Source organism: Styela clava, chromosome 7 (assembly GCF_964204865.1).
Source record: "Styela clava chromosome 7, kaStyClav1.hap1.2, whole genome shotgun sequence".
Lineage (NCBI taxonomy): Eukaryota > Metazoa > Chordata > Ascidiacea > Stolidobranchia > Styelidae > Styela > Styela clava.
Window position 1 is genome coordinate 4,633,245 of NC_135256.1, and position 18,068 is coordinate 4,651,312.

At 36.8% G+C, this 18,068-nt stretch overlaps 1 protein-coding gene across 1 annotated transcript; it reads right to left on the reverse strand.

Moving 5' to 3' along the window:
- Nucleotides 1–6,578: 6,578 nt before the first annotated feature.
- On the reverse strand, nucleotides 6,579–9,656 carry LOC144425236 (uncharacterized). Its single transcript, XM_078114767.1, has 4 exons — nucleotides 9,316–9,656; nucleotides 8,728–8,800; nucleotides 7,876–8,147; nucleotides 6,579–7,405 (listed from the first exon to the last, which is right to left on the reverse strand). The coding sequence occupies exons 1-4, from the start codon at nucleotides 9,575–9,577 to the stop codon at nucleotides 7,281–7,283; spliced, it is 732 nt and encodes a 243-aa protein (XP_077970893.1). The 5' UTR covers nucleotides 9,578–9,656; the 3' UTR covers nucleotides 6,579–7,280.
- Between the last annotated feature and the right edge of the window lie 8,412 nt (nucleotides 9,657–18,068).

Genomic DNA, 18,068 nt, shown 5'->3' on the forward strand with positions numbered 1-18,068 from the left:
ACTTTTCCATTCCCTGCTTCCATGTATATATCCACATCTTTTATAAATCCCAAGGTCGTTATAAACTGCAATACCTTTCGCTTAACAATGCAATAACCAAATGAAATCAAAACCTGCGTATAGATCCTCCGATTCAGAACCCCCTCGGAGAAACTTATCTCCGCGTCAGAGGATCGAGACCGTTGTGCGGTGAATCAAACAAGTTGAACATCTGTCTTTAACCCTAAACCTAACCTTGAACCAGCTTCTCTAAATGTCCGATATGTTTTTGACAAAATCCTTTATGTTTAGAGTAGACTGTTGATGGACTCCAGATGCTTCTAGCCACTTCTTTCCGTTTCTTTTTTATTGGACTTACACTGTCTCTAACTTTAAATTCGTCGTGTTGTGTATTACTATTTGAATCTGTATTTTTTGTGTGGTTCGATGTTTCCAAATTTCTGCAACACAATTGGAATGTAGCTATATAACTAATATTACAATGTGTATTATAAAAATACAGGAAACGAGCAGTAATTCGAAACATCTCAAGATTTTAAAATAATGATTTTTGTGCTACGAATATAAAGTAACAACAATATATCTCGCGATCTACCAATAAAACGAGAACACGGTTATTTGCCTCACAATCTTGCGAGAATCTAAACGAGCGTGCCCTGTTCACGCGTTTGACGCGTTTACTGTATATCTGACGTTAGGCGATGTTTGGGAAATTCCCAAGTAATTGAGTTTGCATGATAATCCCCGTATTGCGAATTTCCTCTCCTTATTATCGAGAATTTTACTCGTGTTACTCTAGCTCGTTTAGGCACAACGTTTGAATCTGAAATTTTTCATCTGCAACTCAAACATATATAGATGAATCAGACGCACTAAAAGCACTGACTCCCTCAGATGAGAAAACTTAGCGCATCGTGCTAAGCGACAGGGTTACATGCGATCGCTGTTCGCAGTACTGAAATTGGGTATAGGTGACTCAAAGTGAAGCAAGCGCCAGTAACAGATCTACTTTCCATTAGGATAAGGTGGTCAAATCTGAAAAACTACACACGGCGGCATCTTGGCATCTTGGCGTGAGTATGGTGGACTCAAAGTATTGCATCCCAAAGTGTTGTCTGGTGGCAAACTAGGTTTGTATTATACTTTCATCCCTTTTCAATCAGTTGACTAACAAAAATTTCATTGTACATAGAGTTGGTCATTTTCGAATATGACATTTCAAAATCGAATCGAACATTTTTTCGAATCGAATATCGAATACTTGTAATTAAATGTGACTTTTTCATTGTAATGGGTCCCCAGACACATTAGTGACTGAAAACATAGAATCCATTACCCATTTAGTTCGGCGAGATTTCAAGCACAATGAGAAACATGTTTCAGCAATAACAACCAGGAAAAACGATTCATATGTACGAATAGCATTGTGAAAATATGTCTTTAATAAAGAAAATTGTAGAATTCACCTCGACCTTTGGCGACCAAAAAAAAAGATGGCGGCGATTCGAAATTTTCGTTTGAACCTCTTCGAATAATTTACTATTCGATTCGAAATGCCCAGCCCTAATTGTACATTCATAAAATTTGATATTCCCGTGAACTATCGCTGTTTCAGAGCGGCTCAGCAAATGTGCCTGCGAACTGATTCTTCTAGTTGGAGAAGACTTGATACAACATCTTAGGCATTGTAGGTTGTTCTGGGTATGAAATAGGGGTATTTGGCCCGCATCATAGACTAGAGATTCTCCGAACGCACTAATACACTATGAAGCAATCGTAAACAGAAGTATAAATAGACTATAATTAATTGAGACGACTGTATTATATACTCCCCTTACTCAAGATAATTGAAAATAACACATACAAAATGACAGATAATTCAGACGAAAACTGCAACAAAATTCAAGTAAAATGAGATACATTAGAATAAATTACAATAAGTCGGGTATTTTTTAAAACGATTTAACATGAATACAATGATTTGTTATTAATCAAATCTCTAATCTTCTTTAAATACAATCTCTCTATCATCAAGCAATTCGTGACTGATTAATATATAAGAACTGCATTTTCGCAATTGTAATTTTTGAGTTAGTCAAATTTAATTCATCTCATCATAACCTTACATTGTACGTTGCCACTCATGAGGGAAAGAAGGTTGTCAGTATTTCGAGGTTCTTCTTCTTCGTGATGTTTGCATAGTATCGAGCAGTCGTATTTTTGAAAATGTTTTCCTGGGTTTAAAGCAGGTTTACATTGTTCAATCTGGCAACCCAGTTTTGCGTAACATTGGAGCACTGGTCCATCTTGGCAGAAGGATGAAGTGATAAAGATAAGAAGATTGAGGATAATATAAATTCTCATTTTAACCTTTGACCTTTCTAATAAAGCAATCTAATTGTAAGCTAATCTGCAAATAATAAAAAAAGTCAAAGAGGCAATGTTTAAGAAAACGATGCTTGAATATCTATCTGTCTGAGCAAAATAAGTGTCTGAGCGACGGCACAAATTGGCATCGTTGACGTATTACTGATTGGCCAGGGCAGGGGAAACATCCATACTATGTAAAAGGCGCTGGAAATCCGTTTTTAGGTTTATCGTAGCGTTACTACTGTGGAATGATAGAGATAAGCACATCAATGACATAAGATTGTTATCTTCAACTTCGAAATAAACGAATGCAGTCTTATCGAATATCAAGATATAAGAAAAGTATCAGCTTCAAATATGTTTATCCAATGCGCATTTAGAAACGCGAATTTCGTGCAAACGCAAACATCGAGAAGTCATATAAAAACGCAGGCGCTCCAGAAGTATGTGTACCAATATGAATGTAACTAATTTTGTTTGGCTATTTTACATCAAGTTGTGTCAAGGGACTAATTACTAGGGGCTATATTCACTTGGCTAGTCTCCGAACTCGTAATCGAACTAAAATGAGGAAAATCGGAATAAAATTATAGCCTAACCCTAACATGGTACACGTACTACAGAAGTGCCGAAATGCTTTCCTACTTGTTTGGATTTCTAAGCTACAGGCAACATGTACACTTGTACTATTGTGTCTAAAACACAAGCGCGAAACCTACTAAAACTTACGTAAAAAATAAAGAGAGCAACCAAATAACCATACTAAGTTTCACGCGGGCTCGCCCACGTTTATTCGCGTAGTAAACATCTAAAATGCTCATCGTCTAAAGTACTTAAAAATTAAAGTAAAGTTATAAATCGGTATTTGTTGAATTTTATTTACGAATTTACTCACAAAGACTATTTTTACAGTGAAAGTTGGGCCGAGTAATTCATTTACCAACAAATAAAATAATATTGATTACTAAATGCCTTATTTGTTAAATTTAAAGTCGAGAGATATCTCTAACGGTCATTTGAGTATGAGTTCCCGTAAGCATTTCAATTGTTAATCAAATAACAAACATCTGAGCCTGAAAATATCTTGTACCTTGAAACGCTTATTGGGATATTTTCACCTATCATAAAGCTTATTGCCCTCTTACCATGCTTCGAATCAACTGGTAACGCACAAAGGCTGTTCCTACGTGATGCTAAAATTACAACTCTGCAGCATGTTCTATAACAGGTTCAACTATCAGCGAAAACTTCATGGAATGTATGCATGCTCGTTCATACTCTATTAATTACCTTTTTTTTCAATTTGGCTCAGGGTAAAAAATCTACTAAAAGAATGATTGCACACAAGTGCCACCTCTTCAGATAGAGGCATCCATATTTTTGCATAAGCATATCGACGTCGTCAACTCGGTACTCTCATAGCAAATGTACCAGGTTAGAGTTAGGCCATTATTTTATTTCCTTATTTTAGTTCTAGTACGAGGATTGTCTGTGTTAGCCAAGTGAATATACCCCCTGCCAAAGGTTTCAGTCCCTTTTCATAACTTTATGTAAAGTAGGCGAACAAAATAGTCACTTCCATATTGGTACACATACTTCTGGAGCGCCGTCAATTCTAAATATCAACAGACATATTCGCTTGTGTACCGCACTTTGACGTAACCAAAAGGATAAACTATATCTCAAACTCCCCAAATCGAGCCGATTGCAATATACTTCGACATCATTACACTATTTAAAGAAGATTAGCAGCAATAATTTGCGCATAATTCTCAGGAAAAAACATTTTACGCTTGAGGCATTGTTTCTATTTAGTGTTAGATAAATTCGGAGTGATTCAAAATCATGTGATACTTAAGGTTAACTGAGTATGCCTTACAGCAGGGGTGTGCAACCTTTAATACAGAAGGGCCAGATACAAATTACTGAGTGAAACCGATGGCCGCACCTTTATTCCACATAGGCTTTCTAGTAGTCGCAGGCACAAAAATTTGGTTATTGATCTTATGACATGCGTTTGCTCCACACAAGCTAGCTGTTATGGCATTGTAACATCATATACTAGACCAGGGTTTCTCAACTGGCGGACCGCGGGGTCCGAATCCGGACCTTTCGAGTATTTGATTCGGACCGCACATCTATCTTTATTTTGGATCACTTTGAGTTTCCTTTTATAAAAATGACTTTTATAGCTTTGAATATATATGAAAAGAACTATAACGCCACAATAAACAATCTTAATTAGCTAATAATCATTAGCCGGTCGAGGAAGTGTGCGTTTAAGGGTTGCCGAAATACAATTTCTGGAAACACCGGACGCAAATAATTTCGACGTTTTGTATGCGGACCTTCGGTAAAAATAGTTGAGTAGCCCTGTACTATACTTTGCAACGCGACGAGATTGGAATCACTCGCACGTACAAGATTAAACTAAATTAAAAACTCGTTTCGCGGGCGCACATCATTCAAAACCGGCACTTTTCCACGGGCTGCACAATTTTTCTGGGGACAATCTTTATGGATCGCATTTGGCCCGCGGGCCGCAGGTTGAACATTCCTGCCTTACAGCGAGGCCTCGAAGCAACTAGAAACATATTTGATCAAATTTGTTAATTTCGACTTTATTGGTCAATTTTACATTGCCCATAAGTCAATTATATGGCTCGTCTCTCGTGATGTTGCTTATCCCCTGATAAGCAAACGTCTCAGGGTTACACGACTGTAGTTTGTCAGTAACTCGATTTCGTGCTTTAAAAAAATGTTCTGAAACATTCCCCGCAACAAAGGCAGTTCAAAAGTAAAATAGCTATTCTAATGTTTTAATCTACAAGGTTCCAAAGCAATTAGGAATCAAGGTCATATTGAATTTAGGGTACTCCCGCAGTATGCGTACCATGTTAGGTTTAGGCCAAAATTGTATTCCGATTTCTACGAGTTCGGGGACTGTCTGTGTTAGCCAAGTGAATATATCCCCAACCCAAAGGTTTCAGTCCTTTTATACAACTTGATGTGAAGTAGACGAACAAAATTAGTCACCTCCATGTTGGTACACACACTTCTGGAGCGCCAAATTTTGTATCAAGCATTTAAAACAATTATTTTGAAGGTAAAAATGGACTGCTAGAAATGCTACCGCCTCTGCTGCGTGTACTACTTGTACCACTGCTGCGTGTGCTACTGGCACCACCAAAAACACCATCTATTAAACGATCAAAACTTGTATATTTGCCCTTGCAGCACTTTGTGTTGATATCCACGACTTTTCGTTCCAATGAAGCCATTTCTAGAGAAGAAAAAAATATATTAATAAGAAATACAATGCTCATATATATATGGATCTCAGGTCAAAGAAGTAAACTCTGTGCAATTCTGTATTGCAGCTCTTCGCAAGGATCTGTTGGAAGCGTCGTATGAGCATGATAATTCGCTATCATGTTCCAAATTGAAATTGAAAATCGAATAACAGCACAAACGAGATAGCGATCGGAGACCGCCGACTTATCGATCTTCCACAAACGAAAAAAACTAATTAATTAATTAATAAGTTGCTAATTATACGACATAATTCATCAAATAGGCTTCTGGTCCGAGATATGATGAATGCACATGCAAAATTTGGAGCAGATTCAACTTCGCTTTCGTGATATATCACGTAACATACGAGAGTGTCTAACAGACAGACAAACTTACAAATAAGCAAACAAACAAAGAAAAAAAGACAAATACCTATCAACGTACTTACCGATTAAGATCGATTAGTAAAAAGAAAAGATGTCGAACAGATGGAACACTAGCTAAAGAATTAGTTTTCTGGCGACTTCTTTCATTTTAAAGTAGTAAAAATTTGGACGCAACAGAAGTATGTGTACCAATATGGAGGTAACTAATTTTGTTCGCCTACTTTACATCAAGTTGTGTAAACGAACGAAAGCCTATGGGCATGGTGTATATTCACTTGGCTAACACAGACAGTCCCCGAACTCGTGATAGAACTAACTAAAATTAGGAAGATCAGAATAAATTATGGCCTAACTCTAACCTGGTACACGTACTACGGGAGTACCAAAATTTGAAATAGATTTGCCCATTAGTTGCGGAGGAAAGCAATTTTTTAGTCAAAACCTTATCTACCATTTTGCAAAATAGTCTACAGGTTGTGAGCGATAAATACGTTATTTATACCAGCGGTTCCCAACCTTTCTACCTTGGCGGACCGGTAAAATTAGATTAAATGTAGTCCCGGACTAACGAAAACTTGAAATGGCCGGAACAGAAAAGAATAACATATATTTGTGTAATATAATGCAATGTCGGGCACTCAATATGCTTCTAGACAAAAAAGCATACTTAAAAACACTTCACACGGAGAAAAACTATCAAATAATGTGCCGACCAAAAATTAAAAATGGGTGAAACATAGAATAATACCATATATTACCCATTATGCGTAAGAAAGGCACGCATAAAATATCTCACAATAAAAACATGCACAATTAACTCCTGTGAAAATTTTGCTGCTGTTTCGTTTCCAATATAATATTGCAAACGAGGCCTCAAAAAAGTTTTTGCAACACGTCGCTCTGCAGCCGCGTGCAGCCGATTTCTTTGCTTCGTTTCAATTGAATCTAGTGATGAAAATGTTTTTTCGCATAACGCAGTAACTGACTGAAAAGACGGACAACAGTTTGATTGCTCGATTACTTGGCGATAGGTATTTGTTATCATGAGATATCTAAAATTTTGATAAGTAATTCTTTTTTATTCTGAACTGTAAAGTAGAATCACCCTTTTAATCAAGACTTTTCTTTTTTATTGGGTTCATTATATTAGTCCCTCTGCAGTTGATCGACGCCTCAAACGAAATGAATTTGCATTACAATGACAAAGTCGTCGATAACTTGGCAACAGGCTCAAAATCCCACTGTGTCTGGAAAAGATCTCTGCGGCCCATGCTTTTTTGCGCGTCTCGTGACCACCTGTGGGGTCGCAACAAGTTCATATCTTACTGGAATATTATACTGTTCTTCACTGTTTTCTGGTTTAAACAAGAAGATATGCATTACGTTTTATATGGATGGTCATATTAATCAGGAAAAGCACGCAGAACAGAAAAAGCACGCGTGCCGATTTTTAGGCTTCTTAATTTTGCGGGATCTGATGGAGCGATAAATCGGAGCCGAAAAAGAGAAAAGTGTGAATGATCGGCGCCAAGATGTCGCGTAAGACGGCGCCAACATGTCGCGAAAGACGTCGCAATGTGACGGCGAAAGAGAATTGAGTAATGAGCCAACGCAACTTTGTCTACGGTAAAGCGATTGAGACGGCATAAAAACAACAAAACAACGAAATTTCTCGCGGACCGACAAAAATACTTCCGGCGGTTGGGAACCACTGATTTATACTATCATGAAACAAGAAAATATATATTTATAGTGTTGTTACTTTGATTTCCTATTGCTCTGAAAGACTCGATCTATAAGATAGATTCATGGGCTGCATACTCACCTTTTTTCAATTCGCTAATCTCAGAGGATCGTTTGTCATTTTCCTTACGAAGTGCACTGATTTCATTCGATTGTTGTTTGTTCGTTTTACGGAGTTCATCTATTTCTGATTTCTGATCGCTGTTGGGTTTATGAATTTCACTTAATTTAGATGAATGTTGATTAATCATCTCACGAAGTTCACTGATTTCCAATGACTGTTCTTCAATTTTTTCACGATTTTCAGTGATTCCCGTAAACTCTAACTTTGTTGTTTTATCGGAACCCACAATTTCTGTTGAAATATGAAATGTTGAACTGTTAAACTACAATTGGGCACACAAATACGTTGCGAATCCGAGTATATTATTTCTGGCAAACCTAACATACCGGTATATATAATTCGTGAACTATTTAGCTAATTGTACTGCGTTGAACGTTTCAGCTTGTCAGGCAAATAAAACACAGTAGATAATACGAATGTACATATGGCCTCAATCGCTGTTTGGATAGCTTGTTAATCACGATTCTTGCATTGAAGTGATGAATTGTCAGTTAGCCCACTTGGCCTATAAGTATGTAGGAATCGCTTTTTATTGATGTTTCCCCGACCCTTTCCCCCTTGGAAATTCTTCCTATGCTTTACATCCGTGGACCTTTCCCACTTGAAATTGCTACGGAAATGAACAAGGAATCGATGCTCGGGGAAACACCCATAGAAGGCAAACATCTATAGATATCTATTTGGGTTCTGTCTCTACGGTTACCGTTTCATCGAGAATGCCACAAATCGGTAAAGTCATCATAATCGCGATGACACAAAACTTGACAACTAAACCTATAAAAGATACTTCGAATAAAAAAAAAAGAATCATCTTTTATTTTATCTGCATTCTCATCAACTTTGATTTCAACTTCATTCAAGTCTGAATTTACTCTTCGGATATCTGAAGATAAAAGGTGAATAATTTTATTTTCTATTGAAATTATGTCTGTAAGGCGTATTACAGATGTGTGTCCGCACAGATGTATTAAATGAATTTAAAATACTTAAATAATTACTGATTAAAAAACAACAAACCTGGTTAAGATATATTGAGAACTGACTTTATCGCACGCCAGTTCTCACCGACGACCCCGTCAATAGTGAGTTTTCACTTCAATTTAGGGAATCGCATATTTGTCGAGCGTACTTTATAGTAGTAATAGCAACCTAATAACTACTTCGGATGGTGCAATAGCGATCATGTACATTCTTGCATACAAAACATGGAAACACGAAGCACATACTTATCAGGAAATTGTTTTGTAAGATGCTTATTCAAGTCTAACGTTCCAACACCAGGCCATCGCCGCCCCACGTTAAATGCCGTTTAAGATTTAGTTATAAACAAAGAACAATGTCAATAATGATGATTGTTAGACAGACAAAATACTTTAGAGGTTCCCCAATTCACCGTACATTGTATGGTTCCAGTAATGAGTGACAGCAGGTTTCCATTATTTTGTGATTGTGTAGCTTTTGGAGTTTTGCAAGTTATTGGGAATTCATTTCTTGTTAAATGTTTTTCGATGCTTAAACCAAACTGATCCCATCTCGGCGGTGTAGGATCACATTGTACAATCTGGCAACCTGGCTTAGGAGAACATTGAAGCACTGTTTCATCTTGGCAGAAGGATGACGTGATAAAAATAAGTAGATTAATGAAGGAATATACCTTCATCTTGAACTTTGGAATAAGGAAATAGTTTAGTGTATGTGGCACATGCTCAAATCAAAAATATATATAAACAATGACCTATTTCTAATAGATTTTGCACCTCAACTATTTTTAACACCACGTGCTTCACGCCTTTTGCTCAGAATATTACTCTGTACAAACAGCCAATAATATCCACAAGCAAAGTTGCATCAACAATGGCCTATTTCTGATAGTACCTCAGCTATTTACACACGATTTTATTCACTTCTTTCTCTCCGAACAAGGCTGCACAAACATTTGCTAATATTCAACAATATGTAAAGTGCTGCTTTCAGTAGTTCCACTTTTGTGTGAGTTGTCTCAATCTTGCTTTGAGAAAATTCGAATTTAAAGCAACGTTTTTTAAATGCAAATTTCTTCCTTTCTAATTATTTGCAACTACGAAATTCTGTACTATTCTCCCTGTAAACGATGTTTACTTATCCATATATGAAATGATTTACCATCTCCTTTGTAAACCATGTTTACTGCGACGGACCAACATTTAACTAATAGGTTCATATATGCTATGTCACACTTCAAACCAAATGAATATTATACGCTCGAGGCAGTGTTGACCTGTGTTGATTAATGTAAACTTGCAGTTACTTGTTAAACAATTACGTAAACCGAACTGTTGTGGTTTTCGTGACGCACCCGGTGGCGCCATGAAATAGCTGGTTTGCCAGCTCGTTTGCCAAAACGATGTTGGCGCCACAGACTTAAAATTTCGGCTTCAAATATCTACTGGATGAGGTAGACTGGGTAAACTGTATGCTGATCCGGAAGAATAAAACACACAGTAGGTTCTCGATAATGTGTATATACGTCTGCTAATATAGCAACTGACTCTGATGACCCCAAAGGTCGTATCGTTGCTTCCCAGTCATGTACCGAAGACATCTGTTTATTTGATATTTAAATATGTATGCATATATTATTTTCTTGGTTTGACAAATTGAAATAAATTCTCTCTCTCTCCAGAAACCTTGTTTCAATCGAGTGCCTCATATATTAAAAACATTAAATCTTTATATATCTGCCACTGCCTTATTGAAGCCTTCTTCGGAGCTACAGTGCTAGGTGAACTTTGCCAACTTCTTTTACCATTTGAGACTAGACATAGGAATAATATTATTGAGTTACATCTTTGTGCCATCAACGTTAAATTCATGCAAGAGCATGATTATTTTTGTTAAATATGAACATAAATATTTTTAAAATAATTTCAAACTTTGAAAATCTCTAGTCGACTATACGTGTTAACTGCAACCGGATAACTTATAATAAGTGGCATGCCGAAGGAGTAAATTTTTTATAGGTGAATTTGTTCAAAACATCGCATACGCACAAACAAACGAGTTGACTTGAAAACGACGCTACTGTGATAGTGTTTTTATCCACACTTGTTTTTCTATTTTTTGTTTGTTTTTCTTTAATTAGTTCCTCGAGACTAAAAAAGGTTCGTGGTTGTCTTGGGGCGCCTTTTGTCTGGGATCAGGAGATTCGGATTGTGTTTTTTGTTGAGCACGTTTACTTTCGTAAGTTGTGTTGAGTTGATTTGTGCTATTTATAAAATAGTCGCAGTTGCTCTGTTCAATAAGCTGTAGCTGTAGCCCTGATATCTTGTTTCAATTATATTAATTAATGAAAGTGATTTAAGATATGCATTGAAAGATTGAAAGAAATTTAAATATTCCATTTTGAATCAAATACGTATTATCTGACCCCCAAAACTATTTCCTATGTGATTTGGTTTGTTCGCTCGACCCGCAGATGTATATAGTTATAGTTGATATGGATCTGTTATTTTTTTCGCGTGGCATGCATTTTACATAAATTCCGTAAAGTGTTTTGAAATGCAATTGCAAATATTGCGGTATCGTGTTCGTTTTACAGAGAATACCTGTATTGTCTAGATCTAGAAAAGTTTCGTTAAGCCTGTCGCACATAAACCTGGTAATTTTATAAACGCCATCACTTATAGTAATAATATAGTATATAGTCGCAGTCGGGCATTGTAAACTTTTGATTTTATCCTACCAAATCTTTTTTAAAAGGTAGAGGGGAAAAACCTGCAACACTTCCACGCAAGAGATGCAATCTGCTGAGACTGTAATAAAATATGTAATGTGGAACTGGATAGGATAGTATTTACATATTTAGCCCGGGGGAGAGGAAAGCCGATACGACCGTCTTGACCATATGGCGAACCACGGCCCCTCGTCTGGTTACCAGTCCATGTTGGGTATGGGATTAGTTAGTTATTTGTTTTTGGAAGCATGGACGTGATGATGGAGAAAACCGTAACCGAACAGAGGTTACGTGAACCATCCTATCGCGGCGAGGAGTCCAGTAATCCTCTCGAACTTGCGAACCCACGCAGAGTAATCAAGAGGTACGGTGGCGAGCGTATTCCTAACGCTTAGTACGATGAGCCACATCGCCTGCGCATTGGTAAACACTATAATATTTGCGGCCTCGGCTAAAAAAACATGTGAGTTAAAATTGAATAACTATCCAGAATTTCATTTTCGGCGAACACTACAGTTGTATAGTGGCCATTCGGTGTTGGCAGGATTTAGGAAGCTACGTCCCCTTACAGTCAAAATTTAAACTCGTATTGCGGATCTTGGGTATATTATTATATCATAAAACAAAAAAGATGAATAAAAACTATGCAGAAGTTTTTGTCAAAAAAAAAAAGATTAAAGTTACAGAAATATTACAGTAGCTGGAATAGAAAAATTTGCTCTTTGTTTTACTGCCAATATAGACTTGAGTTGTATCAAGTCTCGTGCCAACCGCTAACTGTGATGGCCCAGTGTTGCGGTTCCCAAAGGGGCTACGGACTAAGGGGATTTGCTAAGTGCGCCCCAAAAGTTACCAGAATTGTGTTAAACATACACTGTTAAAAAATTTCGTAGCTTCAACAAGGAAATAGCAGTTAAAAATACATTTCACCTCCCTGTTTTTGTGACGCCGTAAAATATACTTGGAATTCCTGAAAGAACGATGGGATTTCACTGTACGTCATCTCTTTTACTTTTCTATTGGCTACTGTATTCTCTCGTTTTTAAACAAACCAATCACAGACGCTTTTTTTCTCGCGCCAAAACGTATGCGGCAAGCGATAAAGCGACTGACTGTCACGAACCGCGATCCGCCATTGACCAAGAAGGCGAGTTCTTTGAGGAAGTTGATCAATGTAGGAGGTTTGAATAGGGTAGGCCGATTTAATTCCAATTTTTAATTCCTATAATTTTATTCCAATTTTTCTTAATTTAGTTCTATTACGAGTTCGGGGACTAGCCAAGTGACTCCCGTAGTATTTGTACCTGAAATTATGGGCTAACTCTAACCTTGTACACATGCTACGTTCTAGTGTCCGCCATCTTGTTTCACATACTTCGGAAGTACCAAATCATGGATATACGTCTAGTAAAATTCACATTGTAAAGCCCTGCATCGGTTTTTCTTTTTCATTTCTGACGAATCCGTACTCACCTTTTTTCAATCCGCTAATCTCAGAAGATTGTTTGCTGTTTTCCTTACGAAGTGCACTAATTTCATTCGATTGTTTTTCGTTCGTTTTATGGAGTTCATCTATTTCTGATTTCTGATCGCTATTGGTTTTATGAATTTCACTCAATTTAGTTGAATGTTGATTAATCATCTCACGAAGGTCACTCATTTCCATGACTGTTCTTTGATTTTTTTGCTATTTTCAGCGATTCCCGTATAATCTGACTTTGAAGTTTCATCGGAACTCATAATTTCTGTTAAAATATGAAATGTTGAAGTGTTACTACAATTGGGTACACAAAATTGTTGCGAATCCTAGTATATTATGTCTGGCAAACTTAACATATAATTCTTGAATTATTTAGCTAATTACATTGCGTTGAATGTTGCAGCTTGACAAACAGATATAGCACGGTAGATAATAGGAATGGATATATGGCTTCAATCGCTGTTTGAATGGTCTGTTATGCACGATTCCTGCATTGAAGTGATTAATTGTCAGTTAGCCCATTTGGCCTATGTATGTAGGAATCGCTTCTTATAGATGTTTCCCTGACACTTGACCCCTTGAAAAGTCTCCCTATTCTTTACATCCATAGAGGGAAAACATCCATAGGTATCCCCTCGGTTTCTGTCTCTACGGTCTTCATTTCATCTAGGTTGCCAGAAATTAGGAAAGCTACATCTATATAAGATACTTTAAATAAAAGAATAATCACCTTTTATTTTATCTGCATTCTCATCAACTTTGCTTTCAATTTCATTCAAGTCTGAATTTATACTTCGGATATCTGAAATTGAAAGGCAAATAATTTTATTTATTATTGAAATTATGTCTGCAAGGTGCAATTGTTGAAATATATCTGCCAAAATTAATTTGGTAATAGAGTTTAGTTCGAGCGCCAGTGCTCACTGGCGATTCGTCAACAGAGAGTTTTTCACTTCAATTCAGGGAATTGCATATATCGAGCTTACTTTATAATAGCACTAACAACCTAATTACTTTTCACCACGTATATTCTTGAATATAAAACATGGAATCATGAAGCACGTAGTTATCATAGAATTGTTTTGATGCTTATTCAAGTCTAGCGTTACAAATTTAGGACATCGCCGCCATACGTTAAATGTCGTTTAAGATTTAGTTACATACAAAAAAGAATGTCAATAATGATGATTGTTAGACAGTTATAAATACTTTAAATAAAGGAACCCCAATTCACTTTACCTTGTATGTTGCCAGTAATGAGTGACAGTAGGTTTCCATCATCGTGAGATTGCGCTGATTTCGGAGTTTTGCAAGTTATTGGGAATTCATTTCTTGTTAAATATTTTTCGATGCTGAAACCAAACTGATCCCACCTCGGGGGTGTAGAATCACATTGTACAATCTGGCAACCCGGCTTAGGAGAACATTGAAGAACTGTTTCATCTTGGCAGAGGGATGGAGAGATAAAGATAAAAAAAAATAAAGAATAAGATACCTTTTCATTTTAACCTTTGACCTTTTAACCCTTTAAATAAACCAATCTAATCGTAAGCTAATAATAATCTGGAAATAATAATAAAAAGTTTGAATAAAATTTTCACCTCATGTATCGCAATAATACTCTGTAAAAGACGCGGAAAATCGTGTATATCGTGTTGACATTAGCGGTCTTACATCTAACGTTTTGCTGATTTTCTCAGTAACATGATTTACCTGCACTAATAAGCCCGCATACAACTTCCGCGACATTAGTGTTCACTAAACATTTGTGTCCCGTGAGTAAACTCGAATTAAAATCGGCGTTGTGGCGTATCCTTAGTGTCAGGAATACGCTCGCCACCGCATCTCTGATTACCCTGCGTAGGTTCGCAGATTCGAATCCCAAGCAGGGATAGTTATGTACGAGAGGATTGCTGGACTCCTCATCGCCCTATGGTGGTTCATGTAACCTCAACCATCAAGACCAGGTGACCGTACATTTGAACCCACATACATTTGAACCCATGCGTATATCCACGGGTTCAATCTATATGCGGGTGCTAAAACCCATGGGTTAGGGTTAGTATGGGTTCAACTATCCGAAAAACAAAAAAAATTCCATAGGTGCAATAACATACAGGTGCAATTGCCATGGGTTCAAATGTACGTGGGTTCAAATGTAATGGAACCTCAAGACCATGCTTCCGAAAACAAATAACTGGTATACTAATCTCATACCCGACATGGACTGGTAACCGAACAAGGGGCCGTGGTTCGCCATGAGATTGAGCAGTCTTATCGGCTTTCCTCTCCCGTGGGATAAATATGTAAATCTAAATGCAAAGTTAATCAACTGTAAGTTCCTTTCTTTTTAATTATTTGCAACAATGAATTTATTCTTCCATGTAAACCGTGTTGACATTGGCGGAGTTACATCTATGTAATGTTTTCCAAGTAACGTTGATTTACCTGTACTAATAAGCCCGCATACAACTATTGCGACATTAGTGTTTACAATAGAAATTCTACCCTCAGTGATCTATGAAGTTCATGAGGTCTTCAAAATTTTTTAAAATTGCAAAGGGAATTTCCAAATCTTATCCATTTTCCTTTGTTTCAACTTTGCGTCAGTTGTCTTAACCTTGCTTCGAGAAATTCGAATTTGAAGCAACGTTTTTCAAATGCAAATTCCTTTCTTTCCAATTATTTGCAACTACGATATTCTTTACTATTCTCCACTTTAAACCATGTTTACTTCAACGGACTAGCCTCTGACTAATATTTTCATATCCAAATGTCATACTAATAAACACTTCAAACCAAATGAATATTATACGCTCGAGGCAGCGTTGGTCTGTGTTGATTAATGTGAACTTGGAATTATTTGTTACAATCACGTAAACCGAACAGTTGTGATTTTCATGACGAATCCCGTGGCGCGTAAGGAATTTGGATACAACAAAGTTGGCGTCACAGAGTCGGCGCTCCCGAAGTATGTGCACCAAGATGGCGCACAACTTGAACGCACTATGGCGCATGGCGCACAACCTGAACCCACTACGGGAGCTCCCCAGAGTCAACATATCGGCTTCTAACACTCATTGAATGTAGTAAACCAGCCATGCTAATACGAAAAGACCATAAACATAGTAGGCCCCCGGTAATGTGTATATATGTCTTCTTATCTGGAATCTTGTTTTCATCGGACAGCCTCAGACACCGCATAAAACAGTAGAATTATATATCAGTTACTGCTTATACAGGGCATTATGTCATGTTAGCCTCAAGTCTTTCGATGGCAGTTTCCCAACTCCGCCAATATCAAGCATAAACTCGAGGGATATTTCATACTAATAAATGTCATATTTAAAACAAAACAAATGAATAATATACGCTCGAGGCAGTGTTGGTATGTTTTGATTAATGTGAACTTGGAATTATTTGTTACATTCACGTAAACCGAACAGTTGTGGTTTTTATGACAAATCCCGTGGCGGGATCAAATAGTCGTAAGCAAGTTGGTATTGGGCACGAAGTGGACCTATGGATTGTTTTAATATTATGTTGTTGTCAGAATTCTTAGTCATGTTCTTGTTGTTATGAAAAATCGCTTGTCTTTTTAACTATTGCACCAATTTCTTTGAAATTTTTAGTGGTTAAAGATTGTATTTTTCGCTGCGCTATTACTTTTATTTATTCTATGGAATCTATGAGATATGATATTTTATCCTAAATTTCACTGAAATATTTTTTATTTATGGAAACGCGGGGTCAGGCCATAATTTTATTCTTATTTTTCCTATTTTAGTTCTAGTACGAGTTTGGGGCTTGTCTGTGTTAGACAAGTGAATATACCCCCTGCTCATATATTTCAGTCCCTTTATACAACTTGGTGATGTACAACCTGCTCTCTTGATTTTTATTATTATTTATTTTGATTAGGTGTAATAATTGCTTTAATTTGTTCCTCGAGACGTGAAAAGGACACAAAGTTGTCTTGTGGCTCGTTTCGCCTGGGATCTGGAGATTCAGGTTGCGTTTTTTGTTGAGTTGTATTGAGTTGATTTATGCTACTTATAGGATACTCCCGTAGTATGTGTACCAGGTTAGAGTTAGACAAGAATTTTGTTCCGATTTTTCATATTTCAGTTCTATTACGAGTTCGGGGACTGTCTGTGTTAGCCAAGTGAATATACCCCCTGCCCATGGGCTTCAGTTCCTTTACACAACTTAATGTAAAGTAGGCAACCAAAAGTAGTTACCCCCATATTGGTACACACACTTCTGGAGCGCCATTTATAATATAGTCGCAGTTACTCTGTTCAAGAAGCTGTAGCCCAGTTTCGAATATTTTGTTTTAATTATATTAATTAATGAGAGAAATACTTTGATAAATTATGCACATATACTTTAAATATTCCATTTCGAATTAGAAACCTATTATCTGACCCAGGTTCTCTCCCAGGTTTATATAGTTATAGTTGATATAGATCTGTAATTTTTTCGCGTGGCATGCTTTTTTCATAAATTCCGTAACCTATTTTGAATTGCAATGGTGACTAAGTATTGCGGTATTCTGTTCGTCTTACTTTGGAATACCTGTATTATCTAGAAAATTGCTTTCAGCCCGGCACAAATAATCCTGATAATTATAAGTGCTATCACCTATAATAATAATAATATAGTGCTGCGTGCTAAGAAGATTTGCTAAGTACGTTTAATGCGAAGACAGCAATTTTTCTCGGGAGTCTTTGACTCGGCCAGAGTTGCCATTTATTAAAAACTCGAAGTGAAGTGAGACCTAACTCGGGTTATATGAGCTCCTGCATTTTAAATTATATATTATTATTCGTATTTTCATTGGAACAAAAATCTCTTCGATCCACAAATACAAAATAATCGGTTTAAATTTCATCGATTGATTGTAGCAGTATATCCTAATCTATTAGTTTTGTATTTTTTTCCATTTTCTTTGCAGTC